This window comes from Psammomys obesus, unplaced genomic scaffold (genome assembly GCF_907164565.1).
Source record: "Psammomys obesus unplaced genomic scaffold, mPsaObe1.curated_primary_1811, whole genome shotgun sequence".
NCBI lineage: Eukaryota > Metazoa > Chordata > Mammalia > Rodentia > Muridae > Psammomys > Psammomys obesus.
The window spans coordinates 6,171,225-6,186,294 of record NW_026585689.1 but is presented as its reverse complement, the minus strand read 5'-3'; the positions used below and the strand labels follow the sequence as shown (position 1 = coordinate 6,186,294).

The 15,070-nt window shown below is 38.0% G+C and overlaps 1 protein-coding gene across 1 annotated transcript in view; it reads right to left on the bottom strand.

Moving 5' to 3' along the window:
• The window catches only part of Cblb (Cbl proto-oncogene B), a 201,183-nt gene that overhangs the window by 81,653 nt on the left and 104,460 nt on the right, over positions 1 to 15,070 (bottom strand). The window contains exons 5-6 of the mRNA XM_055593944.1: positions 7,556 to 7,712; positions 2,626 to 2,747 (exon numbers count right to left, since the gene is read on the bottom strand). Of these exons, the coding sequence (XP_055449919.1) occupies positions 2,626 to 2,747; positions 7,556 to 7,712 (279 nt within the window). The remainder of the gene's footprint in view (positions 1 to 2,625; positions 2,748 to 7,555; positions 7,713 to 15,070) is intronic.

The following is a 15,070-nucleotide window of genomic DNA, read 5'->3' as shown; positions in this document are numbered from 1 at the left end:
ATATTATATTATATTATATTATATTATATTATATTATATTATATTATCAAGACTTGTCAAATAATAGGGTAATTAATTCCTCTATAACAGAGTAATCAGAAGATCACTTGGTCCATTGAGAAATGTACCTAAATGCGAGAGGAATACCCTGGCAGTGAAGGACATTTGCTTTGTTGCAGAAGACCTGCGACTGTTTGTTAGCACCACACCACGGGGTTTTACACCACCTGTAACTCCAGTCCCGGGAAATGTGATGTCCTCTCTGCGCTCTAGTCATCGTGGGTATGCGCATGGTGTGCATACATACACCCAGTGAATAAACATTTCAAAAATGTTACTAAGAGTGCATATAAAACTTTCAAGGACTATTTCTAACAGGAACTCAATGACTGGCTCTCTGACCTCCCCCCCACCCCCCAAGGGAGGAGCAGTCCTGTTAGGCCACAGAGGAGGGCTTTGCAGCCAGTCCTGAAGATACCTGATAAAACAGGATCAGATGAATGAGGAGGACATCCCCCCTATCAGTGGACTTGGGAAGGGGCATGGTGGAGATGAGGGAGGGAGGGTGGGATTGGGAGGAAATGTGGGAGCGGGATACAGCTGGGATACAGAGTTAATAAAATGTAACTGATAAGAAAAAAAATAAAATTAAAAAAAAAAACAAAAAAACCTTTGAAGTAAATAGAAAAATGCAGAAATCTCCAAGACTGTGCAATATGTATTTGTATGTCAAAAATATGTAAAATGTGATGCTAAAGTGAAACATAAAATTACTAAATTGAATGGTTAATATTTTTAAAGTAATTATATATGCATCTTGTATATTGAAAAATTGTCAGGCTTTAGTAATTTTTTTTCCTGCACTGTTTTTGGATGGTGTTTCTAAAATCAGTCATTACAGAGGTTCAAGCCCTCCATACAAAGTATGCTGTTAGTAACCATTTCTGAGCGTCAGAGATGGAAATTAAGATCGATTTATTCCTCTCAGCTAAGTGTTTGCCTCTGTTCATTTCCTCAACAGTTTTAAATCATTTCCTGCTGACCCTTCTGTGAGTAGCTAGTTCTGCCTCCCTTAGGAAGAAGTAAACCCACACCTTCAGATTTAGTATCTTGCTCTCCAAAATAGCATGATTAACATAATCAGATATGTCTGCTGCACAGGGATCATGATTGAAAGCCACTCTTGACACTAAAAGTCATCTAAAAGATTAATTCCTTGGGTTCTCAGTTCTTTGGAGGGGTGCTGGGACTCAAATGCAGGACCTTCTGCATGCTCAGTAAACATACTTTCCAGGCAGGTGGCTAATGTTTTATTAATGTTTATTAGTTTTATATTTATTAAGGCAAATAATGCACTACTTAAGGAACTCAAATGTCCTTGGAATGGGCTTAAATATTTTATTTACTACGAACCAGAGAACAAATACTTTTTAAGAGAAAGGCATGATTAGATAAATATTTTATAAAGCAAGTGATTCTCTGCTCATAAAAAGCTGTTTTAGACAGATTTTAAATACCTGAATCACACGTCACATACGATTTACTATCCAGTATCAGTTTCATAGATTATTATGAGACGTGAACTTTGAATAAAACTAAATGACTCATCTGAACTTTGGTTTTTTTGTACCACTAGCATCTTTAAATATGCCATCTTCAATCTTCAAAAACAAGAGAAGGAAATGAAACTCTTGGCTTTGACTTAGGAAGACTGTATTAAAGGCCAAGCTTAATTACTCTAATCAAATGAAGTTGATCTTAGCAGCAAATGGAGACTTAAAAGTATAAACTTACTAAACTGTAAAGCCTTCTAGGGCAGGTCTCTGATCCCACTGACACTGTACCCGGGACTCTGCCTCCTATGGCTTAGATGCCATTGCCCAAAGGCCTACAGTGTGCCTAACACATGTCTAGGTATAACGCATGGGAAAAGCCTCTATAATGAGGAAAGACAGATTTTCTAGCCTTTTATTTGCCACAGTGAGGGGTGATTTCTTGGCCAATGCCAGAAGAACCGACTAGACACCAAGACCTGTGGCAGTCACTCAGATTAGTCATCTAAAGAGCAAATTTTAAATTTTGAGGTTATAAAGAAATGGGTCATGCTAAATTTACAAGGGCATGAGTTTGATTTGGAATATAGTCCTGGATGTATAATTCTATGTACTTATGTGCATATATGTATGTTTCTATGTATTTGTACATTACTCTACATTTAATCATTGATACTACTTGAAACTATTCAGAGCTGCCCTACAAAAATGCACACAAAACTAAACTACTTAATTTTGTTTTTAACACACTACCCAAGTGTTCAGATATGCACGTGTAAGTTTAAACAGGAACACTGTGCAGAAACACAACTAATAAAAAACGCCCCACACTCATTTGAGAAAGAGAACTGAGGATTATAGAATCTTTAAATTTATTAACATCACTTTCCACGTAATGATAAGGTCAAAAGTCAAAATAGCAATTTAAGGGCTAAGTTAGAGGACAACATTTCACTCTTCTTCATTTCCCAGCCCACCTTGCCGTTGGAAGCTCTGACCAATTTTCATAGAAGTGAACCGCAAGAAATTTTCTCTTTAAGCACGTCAACTACTGTTACTGCTTGAATCTTACCTTCCAGGCTTGGTGCTGTATTTCTGTAGTCGTGCTTTAACTTCATCGTACGTGAGAAATGCCATGTATCCTGGATGTGTCACAGCTAAGAAATTCCAATTCCGTAAAATAGAGCCCCAGGGCTAAACACAGAAATAAATGGAAGGAGATTAACCAGAGAACACACAGCAATGATACCATTTCACACACTTAGGAATGAGAATCTCCTTGATATTTTTAAGTTGATATGGTGTATGAGAATTAGGTCAACCTTTATTAATTAACAAAGAGCAGGTAATAGCTTTTTTGTTTTAGAGAAATATGTTTAAGCAGGAAATATGGTTTTTAAAACTAAAACAGAGAGGGCAAAAGGAAAACCAAGTATTCCTTACACAGCATATTCCCAACAAAGAACTTATGATCTCTATAAAATGAAATATGTGACCAACTGGCCTTAAGGTTAGATCCTCAGTTTCCTTTCCATTACTTTGACTTTTCTTTCTGCAGCCCCGCTGCCTTTTCTACTAGTCTTAAATATCAAGCCCTCTCATTAGAGCCTCTGAATTTGCTGAATCTTAATCACCCATTTAGGCATCCCTTCTTCAGTGAGGCACTCGAAGACCCTCCTAGCTAGAGCTGTCATCTCTTGCCATAGTTCTCATCTTTCCCATCTGTTTTCTCCATGGCTGCTTGTCCCTCAGGTGCCTCATAGATAGGAAGGCATGCTCCAGAAGTTGTGTTCTGGAAAGGTTACACAATCACCACGAGCCATGTAAGGCCAAGGAGCATTCCTGCCTGGCTCAGGCCTGGATCCCAGTCACTCAAGCAGCATCGCACACATCAGCCTGTGACAATGACACCTAGACTGGGTGGCATTAGAGGGGTGCTTCCTTCCGAGGCATCAGGCTCTGGTCCTCACACTTGCTTCATCCTAGCTCAGTTACAGTCTTGAGAAAGTTTTAGGGTTTGAAAACCAGTTCAACAAGAAGTACACTTTTCACAAGAGCATGTGTTTCCTATCAATCTCTCTTAATCTAATTAGGTGTCTGTCTAGGTATCACATCAGGAGAAAAAAGCCAGCCAGTAACAGGCAACTTTGCTGCAGGGTGTGGATGAATCATCTCTGCAATACTTTCAAGGCTGTAGCTACATTTATTCCAGAGAATTGGCAGCTTACTCCATCTGTTCTGCCAGATTCTTCACTCGTATCTTCTACGTTAAAAAAAAAAAAAGGGAGGTGTTTCATGTCACCAACTTCAAGCTGCTGAAACAGGCATCCCAGACTTGATTACTTGTAGGAGATTTATGCTTTCATTTGTTTTGAAACTTGTTCTTGTTTCAAACATATAAGACAGAATTCTGCAAGGACCTTGTCCCTTACAATGAGGATGACAAGCAACAATGATTTAGTAATAAAGACCATTTTAGCCTTTTTTTTACTTAAAAATCTTCAGGGAATTTCCTCATCACACTGACACATCTAATTGGGGTAAAAAGGAGCTCTGAGAACACAAGTGAAACAAATGCTGGCCCTGCACTTGAAAACTACAGCATGTTTTTAATTTCCTTCTTAAGGCTTGACTGAAATTGCATAAAACAATACTTAGAAAAAAAATATCAGCACATGTCAACGGAGAGGCAACTGAGAAAAAACTGCTGTGCTATCCATTTTGGTTTTCATTTTATTGTTTTGTTCCACTATCCAAAAAGGACAAGGCTAGAGGGAATAGCAAACAAACAGTGGAGCTGCTTCCATTAATGTCCACACACATAAGAAATAATATATCTTTTTTAACCTGAAAATTTACAGAGAACTAATTATCAGATCAAAATACAACTTAAAATAAAAACAAGATGAAATTGAAGTTTAAGCCGTCCCCAGAGATGTTAAGCCAGAGGGCAGCTTCTACTTGCAGAAATGCTATGTGACAGGATGAGTCTGCACTGTTGTGAATGCCACCCATTTGCAGTCAGAAGATACCCCCAGCTGCCAGCTCAAAGATGGAAAAACAAACGCCTCAGAGAAAATTGTTCTCCAGCTAATTATTTTGTAATTCCTTTGTCTGGGATTTAAAGGAATCTTTTTGTCCTCACAAAATTACTGGAGGTTGTTAAACAACAGAGCAGACTAAGGTGAATTCAAAAGTAGAACCAACTTCTGTTGGGGGAGGGGTCTCAGCCAGTCTACTCAGATACTCTCTGGAATCGCTGGCATCACTGATGGCTCCCTTCCTCTGAGATGCTTCTCTAGTCAGTTACTGCTTGATGTTCCACCATGACTAGAATGTTCTCCCAAATGTTTCTTCCTTATTCGGCACCCCCCCAAACACTAATGTAGTTATCCATATCTCATTGATACAGAATTCTCCAGCTGTGAGGGAAGGAAAAAAGAGGGGAAAAGATTGCAGGCTTCACTGCAAGACTTTCTATCACAGCCTCTCTAGGTGTCCTGAAGACGAGAAAGAGAAGGTCAAAGGCAGGGAAAGAGGAGGAAGTGAGGAGGACCACACAGCACAGACACTTCCTTCCCAGAATCACAAGTGTTTGCTTAAGTTCCCTGCAGACTAAGAATGAGGCTGGGAGGAATCTGTGGTCCCACCATCCATACCCTTCATCTCTCGGCTTTTCTTCCCTGCCTCCTGAACAGCCATGCTACTCTTTCTACTTTATACCTCGCCCTAAGAGTACCTCATCCACTTTCAGGTGACATGGAAAACACTCCGCTTCACATAATACAGAACTGTAAGGATTACTTACTATATACCACCATTATCAAGTTACAATACAGACACTTATGCACTTATAGCACAAAAACACGTTTTTATAAAGACTGTGTAAATAAAAGTTTTAATAATAGCACATTTTAGAAAATATATGCTAATATGAAAGTCAGTAAAAGTTAAAATATCATAGAAACAATTTGAGGATATTTGAAGCCATGTGTGTGGTGATCATGGTTGAAGTATTTAAACAGTGAGTACAAAACCCAGAGGGAACGAAGAATCTCTAGAGGGCTAATCAGGGTTGGTAGGATGGTACTACAACTAACTGTATCCAAAAATTGTCAATAACCTACCCAGGCGAAAGGTTATTAGCTTATGCTTTCACTTTCTTTTTCACACCTCAGTGAACACACACAAGACAAGCAAACCTCAGAACATTATGGCTATTTGGCTATTTTTTAAGTGAAACTGCATACAAGAGAATGTATGCACATGTCAAGGGTAGGGGTAAGCATTTGAAGCTGCATACACACTTCCAATATATAACTGAGGCATTAGAGCACTTGATATCCGCTTAAATGTCAAGCACAGTCAACACACACACACACACACACACACACACACACACACACACACACACCAAATAACTACAACAATAAAGAAAAATAGGCCCTAAGGTTTGACAGTGAAAATTGCTTAAGCTTTCTTCATCACAAGGTGAAAAATCAAAACTCTGATCATTTAGAATCCTTGATTTCCATTAAAAATGAAGGCTTTGTTCTGTAAAACGATCTGAAATCTTTAAGACAGTTGTGAGTTACGTTGTGAATGATTAGTATTGAGTAATATAGTGTTTCCTTGAAATTCTTATTATCTTTTAATTTAAAAATAGGCTCACAACATATATACATCAAGAGAATAACCATTGCCACCAGAAACTTAAATAAGTAAACACATACTCAATACAGAATTTTATCTATTTCTTATTCCACGTTCAATGTATTTATGCTTTTTATACTCTAACTGTGTTGTTAGCCGGAGTCTGTTTGTCTCCTGTTAATGAGTTATGTTATGTTGACCCCATGCGGTGTTTTTTGGTTACAGGAATCAATCACCAGGCTTTCTAGCTAGAGCTAAAGTCGAAAATCACATAGCATAGGAAATATGGAGCCAGTATAAGGATGTAGCATTTTATTTAATCATATAATCAGAATATGTCATATACCAGTTTAAAATACTTTCAGAATACAAATAAGCTTGGTTTCTAATGTATTTTACATATTTACTATAACTATTACAACTAGAATTGTAAACATTTTTAAGAGATATTTTTATTTTGTAAGTGCCCCATAGGTAATAGACATTTTAGTGACACAAATTTCAATTATTTACAGAGAAATTTGATTTGAGTATATATGAAAAGTTAAAAAATTGTTTCAGTATTATGCCACTTGCTTTGGAATTTCTATGTAAAAATAATTATGAATATTAAAAGCAAAACTAATAAATAACAAAGTTATTGGAAAAAATCAGGAAGAAAAACAAATTCTTGAAAAGAGTTTTGTAAATTAATATGGACATAATATTGTGATCGAATATTAAACAGGAATTAAAAAATATATTGATGAAGAATATCTTTTGGTATAGAAAAAATATTTACTACAACTGGTTAAAAGAGAAAAGCAATTTAAAGTGCTATATTATACTATACAAATAATATATAGTATGCTATAGTATAGTATACTATAGGCAGATCAGCATATATATATATATATATATATATATATATATATATATATATATAATACCATAGAAAAATCAGCAGTCTATTTCTAATTCAAAAAATCTATTTCTGAACCAAAAAAAAAAAAAAACCACAGCCAAAGAAATGTTAGGACACAACTCTGACTGACACACAATTTGCCTGCCATTGGGCTAAAAGACTAACAAAGTAAAAAGGGGGTTGTTAAGAACAATTCATGAATCGCTAAACTAGCAAGCCACCTCCCAGGATCACATGACCTGACATACCAAGCTTGTATCATAAGAATCATTGAAAACCTGGAGGAATGATCAAATACTTAGCATGAATCAAACCGGCTCCCAAGCCTGAGGTTGTTGTCCATACCCTTGTGTATGTTGTGTGCATGTGACAAAAAGAAATGTATGCGGAGCGCTGAAGACAGGGAGAGAAGAGCACAGAGAGAGTAAGTAAGTATATATCTTACCTGAAAGAGCCTGGTAAAAATATCAAATTCAAAAACTGAGATGTAATCATTGCAAGTTAAATCAATGGTTGACTTTAGAGCCATTGCTTCTAGGCCAGAGCTAATCTGATGGACCTCATGCAGGCACTGTCTGAAGATTTTCCATGGTACAATAGTTCTGTCCAAGAGAAAAAGAGGAGTCAATGAATCAAGTGTCAGTGAAGATATATCTTCCACTGAAACCACAACATTAACAGTGCTTTATTTGTATTAGAATAGTTGAAACTATTGTTCATAATTCAGGCTCCATGTAATGTATCATTTGATTATTCTGTATTTGCTAAGAATCTGACTAGAATCTTTGTTTTTCTTTCAGTTCATGGACATCAAGATGCCTCTTTGACACATATCAAATGTCCTCAAATAGAGGACATTAGGGTCAAAGTGTTAGGTACCCTGATGTCTTTGCGTGTACACTCAAGGTAAGTTATCTATGGCTCAATCACCTACCATCTCTCAGATGCTTTTTGTAGAGGTGAAAAGTACACACTCTTTGACCTTCCATAAGAACGCAACTGGAAAGCTGTTCTCATAAATGAAAACATCTTGTAGGAATTTGTCTATTCAGTATATACCAATTAATATACTGTATTACATACTATATAGCAACAGTTTTAATAAGTAATTCACTGACATGCCTCAGAACTTTGGAGGACCAGTGAATGGATTCAGAGGTAGGCTATCTCCTATTCCTCAAACTTAGCAATTTCCAGTCCTCGCACACACTCCTTTCCACCATGAAAATCTGTAACATCCATCATTTGTTCCTTAGCAACCTTTCTTCCTTTCATAATGCCGAGTTCCTCTTCATGAATAGATGGAAGGAAGAAACTATTCATATTTTAAACATTTATATTTCAGTCTTCAAAACAGGACATATGAGCTATACGCATGCTTGAGAAAGATAGCACATATTTAAATCTTGTTTCTTTACCATTGTCTCTAGAGAAAATAAGCAGAAATGGGCTAAAATTTCCCTGGTCTTGGTCCATGCGAATTTTCTCAATGAAGATCACATATAGTTACAACTTGAATATTCTGACTTATTATCGTTATCTACAGAAGTCAAATATTAGCATAGATAGTCCACTAAAGGGTTACTGTCACAGAGAATTTGGAACCTAAGTCATTCTGTGAACCAGGAGCAAGACTGAGAATGACCCCAAATTGAGTTGACTATTGGTCTCTCAGAGCCTCTGATGGGCCACATCTACCAACTGGCACTGCTATGCTGTTGGAGGCATTAACTACGGAAAGGCCTAACACCACCTCTAGTTTTGTGGAGCACAGACTCTGGAGGTAGGATTCATAATGCTAAGTGACACAAGTGGAGAAAACAGAAAACCCTGATGAATGAATGCCCAACAAGAACTGGAGAGATTACAGGGAACTGTGTGGGAAGTAGGCTGAAAAAAAAATGCCAAAGTAGGGTTACAAGAGTATGCTGAACTTGCAGGGAAGCTTAGGTGTGATGCACCATTAAAGAAGAAAGCTAAGATGCGTAATACCTCAAAAGACTTTTCTCTATGTATGAAAAAAAACAGGAAACCACAGAGAACTGAAGAGAGACACCACATCAGATGCCATTTAACAGAAATATACGTCAGACTGTGATTAAGGTTAACAAAACGTTCCTGTCTCAAAAGAACAAGAAATATGTTTTAGTACTATTAGGAAGCTATTGTTTTATAGTGTATCTATGCAGCTTGGCCAGCTGCTCTGCAGAGACCACGAAAGCATTGCCTGAGAGGACCATACTCCTTTTCTGAATTGAAGTTTCCAACACTTCCCAGACACAAAGTACAAAAGTCATAATATGTAGAGGAAAAAATGTTGATCAAAGAACCACTTACTTCAGAATGACAGTGATAGAATTTTTTTCTAGAAAAGCACAATGTTACTTTATCTAAAAAGCATAAACTGCAAATAAACTGGCCAAATGGAGAAGTTCAGTCTTATGTGTATGTAAAGTATAAAAGTCAAAACAAAAGGTTCTGATAAACATTTTAATGTTACACTAAAGTTATCATATCCAATATTTAAAATTCAAGCAGATTATAACCTACTTTGAATATCTCCTGATTTTCCAGAGGCTAAAGTATACAAAATATTGGTACTTCTAAAATTTTAGTGTAACTTACAACTTCAGAGCAATAATTCCCATCATAAAAAGACACTTTTCCACAGTAGTTGTGTACTGAGATTTGATCATAGTTCATTTGTGATAAATGCTAAGCCCTAAGTATATTCATCAGAACCTTATATAAAGCCAATAAAGAAGGCTGAGGAACCAGAGCATTCATTATCTGTCTAGTTTATCACAGAGACCAAAGTAGGCTGGCTTCATAAGTGAAGAACAGAAAAAGGGTGCAAAGATGTCTTTTAAAGCAAGGAAAAACAAAACACAACACAACACTGCGTTTTAAAACTTCTGCACCTTGGGACTACTTCACAAAAATGAGCATCAGTGGCCACAGATGAAGCCGGAGCTAGACCACATTGATGGCAAAATGTTTCACAGAAACGGTCAAACTTGTGTGTCGTGGCAATGACTAAAATCACAGAGAGAAAAGAGAAGCATAAAGGGGACAACCTGAGCTTCGGTATCTCACAACAGCAGAAAATTTAGTCTGTTCTATTTGCCTTGCCACTTTGTCATGAAAAATCACAGTAGCTGCAGGGAGGATGCCATCAAAATATACTGAGAAAATACTTTCATTTTGATTACATGTATTTATTTCTGTACATATTTAAGAGTGTGTGTCTGGAGGGCAGGAAGGTGTCTAAGTAAAAAATGCCGTCGTTGATTCTCTCCTTCCACAATGTTGGTCATGGGGACTAAACTTGGGTGATCAGGCTTGGCATTGTGTGCCTTTGTCTGAGATGCCATCTTACCAGACCAAACACAGGTAATGTTCAATATATAAAACAAGTTAGATAAGCCAGTGGATATCCAGACAATTGCCTCAATAGTATGATCTCAGAATCGTTAGAATCTCAATAAGGAGAAGAGCCATGATTCCTTCACAGCTTACCATTGCTCACCTGAACTATAGAAATCTCTTAACAGCTTAGAAAAGGGAAAGTTGTTTCATATACTGTCCTAAGAGAAAAGAATGTGGTAAGTAAGACTGCGCTACCGTTCTATTATTACATGCTATATCTTAATCTGTCTAGAAAAAAACAAACATCCTTTCAGAAAGAATGAGAAAACGGGATCAATCAGATCAAAACAAACACACAGAAACAGAAATGGGGTCAGTAGGTCAGCAATCAAAAGATGGCTCAGTCATCTAGGTTGTCACTTGTGTGAAAAAGGAACTGTGCATCAGTCTAATGTGAAAGTTTTGCAATGTTAAGGTAAAGGAAAAGAATGAAAGATTTAAGTTAGATCTTCTATGGGATAGACATTGGAAGTAGGAGAAAACAGGAAACAGGACAGGAGCCTACCACAGCGGGCCTCTGAATGACTCTACCTAACAGTGTATAAAAGCAGATGCTGAGACTCATAACTAAACCTTGGGCAGAGTACAGGGAATCACATGAAAGGAGGAGGAGTTAGTAAGACCTGGAGAGAACAGGAGCTCCACTAGGAACAAATATATCTGGGCACAGAGTATTTTTCTGAGACTGATTCTCCAACCAAGGACCATGCATGGATATAGCCTAGAAGCCCTGCTCAGATGTAGCCTATGGCAGCTCAGTATCCAAGTGAGTGCCCTAGTAAGGAGAACAGGGACTGTCTCTGACATGAATTCAGTGGCTGGCTCTTTGATATCACCCACAGTGGAGGACATTGTAGCCAGTCCTGATGAGACCTGATAAGCTAGGGTCAGATGGAAAGGGAGGAGAACCTCCCTATCAGTGGACTTAGAGAGGGTCAGGGAGGAAATAAGGGAGGGGGATGGGATTGGGAGGGAATGAAGGAGGGGGCTACAGCTGGGATGCAAAGTAAATAAACTGTAATTAATATAAAAAAGAACCAATAGTAACATATTAAGTTCTAAAATTCTACTCCACAGACCTAGTAAAACTTGAGAGATGATTTTTTTAATTTTTTCAATTTTTTTAATTGAAGGATTAACCAGTTTTATTTTTCAATGTGCTAATTGTCTTATATAATTTCTTAAAAAATATATTCCAGATAAATTAAATAGAACGGTATGGAGAGCAAAGATATGGAATTATAAGCAAGAAATTACATTCGGCAAGGCTGTATAATTAAAATATAAGTTAAAAATTTACAAAAAAAAAAGAAAAAGAAAATCTAACTTCTACAGGAAAAAAACACTTTCATGAAACTTTTAGTTCATAGAAGGCTCTCTGTTTTATATGCACCACCTGAGGGAAATATCACAAAACAAAGGTGTGAGTGTGAGCAAGGGCAACATGTCTGAAAACAGAAACTTGCACTCACTTGTGTTAAGAGGGAAATTTACACAGCATTTGTGGAGGGGGAACTGGTAACAAGGTTCACAGCCTGTGCACCTTGAGAGTCTACTTCCGTGGGATGGATTCTCTCTAAGAAACTGTGCGCTAGAAAACATCTGACATGGGAAGACTCGCCTACCGGTCTCTTCAGGGCAGTGATCCGCTCCCAAACCAAAAGCAAAAAAGGTTCATGTTTAATGACAGAACGAAAGGCGGTAGCGCAGCGACTGCAATTGCACAGAACGATACTTACCATGCAAGAGTGTTCCTGGCCCATTGTTAAATAAGTTAATGTTTATTTAATTGCTGGCATCAAGGGTCCAATTTTAAACATTTTCATAAGACCTAAAAAGATTATTATAAATCTGACCTAGAATTTAAAACTACAAAATTCTAGATGACACAAAGGTATCCAAAAATATGAAGCACATGGGAGGGATTGTGGAGCTAAGAGAGGATGAACAAGGTCAATACATATACACAGAGTCAGAGATAGAAAGGTTCTAAAGAGATATAACCTTTAAGGAGGCTGACAGGCTCAGTATTAGAACGTTGTCCCTCCTTCTTAAATTGATCTATAGGTTTACTATAAGCTCAGTCAAACCCCCCAGGAGGCACTGCTGCAGTAGAGACCAATTCTAAACCTCACAGCGAAATGTCAATAATGGAGATTAAATAAAAAGTCTTCACAAGTACAGGAGCAAACATATATCCTTCACATTAACTAACACTACGGCAATGACACCCAGAGAGACAAACAGAGATGGGAAAGCTGCTGTTCCAGAAGCAAAATTACCCATTCACAGCACAGTGTATAGAAGGTCAACTATTTGTAAAACGGTGCTAAAAATAAGATGTTTTCCATAAACGTTGCAAGTCTCACAGATACAAAGAAACTGAATTTTCATCACTATACACCAGCATTCTTTTAGAAAATCAACTTGAGGTACATTTTAAATCTAAATACGAAACAAGGTTTTCTCAGAAGAGAGACATGAATATATCTGGCATTATAAACATTTGGAATACGCATAAACTCTAAAGAGAACCCATAACATTCAAAGCATAAAGTAAATGATGATTTGAAAAAAAAAAAGTGCTTTTTTATCTTTTTATTTTTTATTACTGTTTATTCACTTTGTATCCCCCCCATAAGCCCCTCCCTCCACCCCTCCTATCCCTACCCTCCCTCCCCCTTCTTCTCGCTTGCCCCTCCCAAGTCCACTGATAGGGGAGGTCCTCCTCTCCTTCCTTCTGATCTTAGTCTATCAGATCCCATCAGGAATGGCTGCATTGTCATCTTCTGTGGCCTGGTAGGGCTGCTCTCCCCTCAAGGTAAGGTGATCAAAGAACAGGCCTATCAGATTATGTCAGAGGAAGTCCCTCTTCCCATTACTATGGAACCCACTTGGATGCTACACTGTCATGGACTACATCTGTGCAGGGGTTCTAGGTTATCTCTATGCATGTTCCTTGGTTGGAATATGAGTCCCTGGGGAGACCCCTGTGTTCAAATTTTCTGGTTCTGTTGCGCTCCTTGTGGGGTTCCTGTCCTCTCCAGATCGCACTATTTCCCACTTCTTACTTAAGATTCCATGCACTTTGCCCATCAGTTGGCCTTAAGTCTCAGTGTCTACTTTGATAGTCTGTAGGGCAGAGCCTTTCAGAGGCCCTCTGTGGCAGGTTCCTAGGTTGTTTCCTGTTTTCTTCTTCTTCTGATGTCTATCCTCTTTGCCTTTCCGGATGGGGATTGAGCATTTTAGTCAGGGCCCGCTCTCTTGATCAGTTTCTTTAGATGTTCAGGGTTTTAGTAGGTTTATCATATGTTATATGTCTATATGAGTGAGTATATACCATGTGCATCTTTCTGCTTCTGGGACAGCTCACTCAGGATGATCTTTTCCAGGTCCCATCATTTACCTGCAAATTTCATGATTTCCTTATTTTTCATTGCAGAGTAATACTCCATTGCGTAGATGTACCACAATTTCTGCTTCCATTCTTCATGGATGGAAACATCTGGGCTGTTTCCAGCTTCTGGCTATTACAAATAAAGCTGCTACAAACATGATTGAGCAAATGTCTTTATTGTGTACTTGAGCCCCTTTTGTATATATGCCTAGGAGTGGTATGGCCTGATCTTGAGGAAGGGCTATTCCTAGTTGTCTGAGAAAGCGCAAGATTGATTTCCAGCGTGGTTGTACAAGTTTACATTCCCACCAGCAATGGAGGAGGGTTCCCCTTTCTCCACAGCCTCTCTAGCATGTGTTGTCACTTGAGTTTTTCATCTTGGCCATTCTGATGGGTGTGGGGTGAAATCTCAGGATAGTTTTTATTTGCATTTCCCGAATGGGTAATGACGTTGAGCATTTCTTTAAGTGTTTTTCTGCCATTCGATATTCCTCTACAGAGAATTCTCTGTTTAGCTCTGTTCCCCATTTTTTAATTGGATTACTTGGTTTGCTGCTTTTCAGCTTGTTTAGTTCTTTATATATACTGGATATTAGCCCTCTGTCAAATAAATAGTTGGTGAAGATTCTTTCCCAGTCTGTAGGCAGTCGTTTTGTTTTGATGATGGTGTCCTTTGCTTTACAGAAGCTTTTCAGTTTCATGAGGTCACACTTATTGATTGTTGCTCTTAGAACCTGTGCTGTTGGTGTTCTGTTCAGGAAGTTGTCACCTCACCTGCCAATGAGATCTAGGGTTTTCCCCACTTTTTCTTCTAACCAATGTAGTGTGTCCGGTTTTATGTTGAGGGCTTTGATCCACTTGGACTTCAGCTTTGTGCATGGTGATAAGTACGGATCTATATTCATTTTTCTACATGTAGACATCCAGTTAGACCAGCACCATTTGTTGAAGATGCTATCTTTTTTACAAAGATGGTTTTGGCATCTTTGTCAAAGATCAGGTGTTCATAGATGTGTGGGTTTATTTCTGGGTCCTCTGTTCGATTCCATTGATCCACCATTCTGTTTCTATGCCAGTACCATGCAGTTTTTATAACTGTTGCTCTATAGTACAGCTCAAGATCAGGGATGGAGA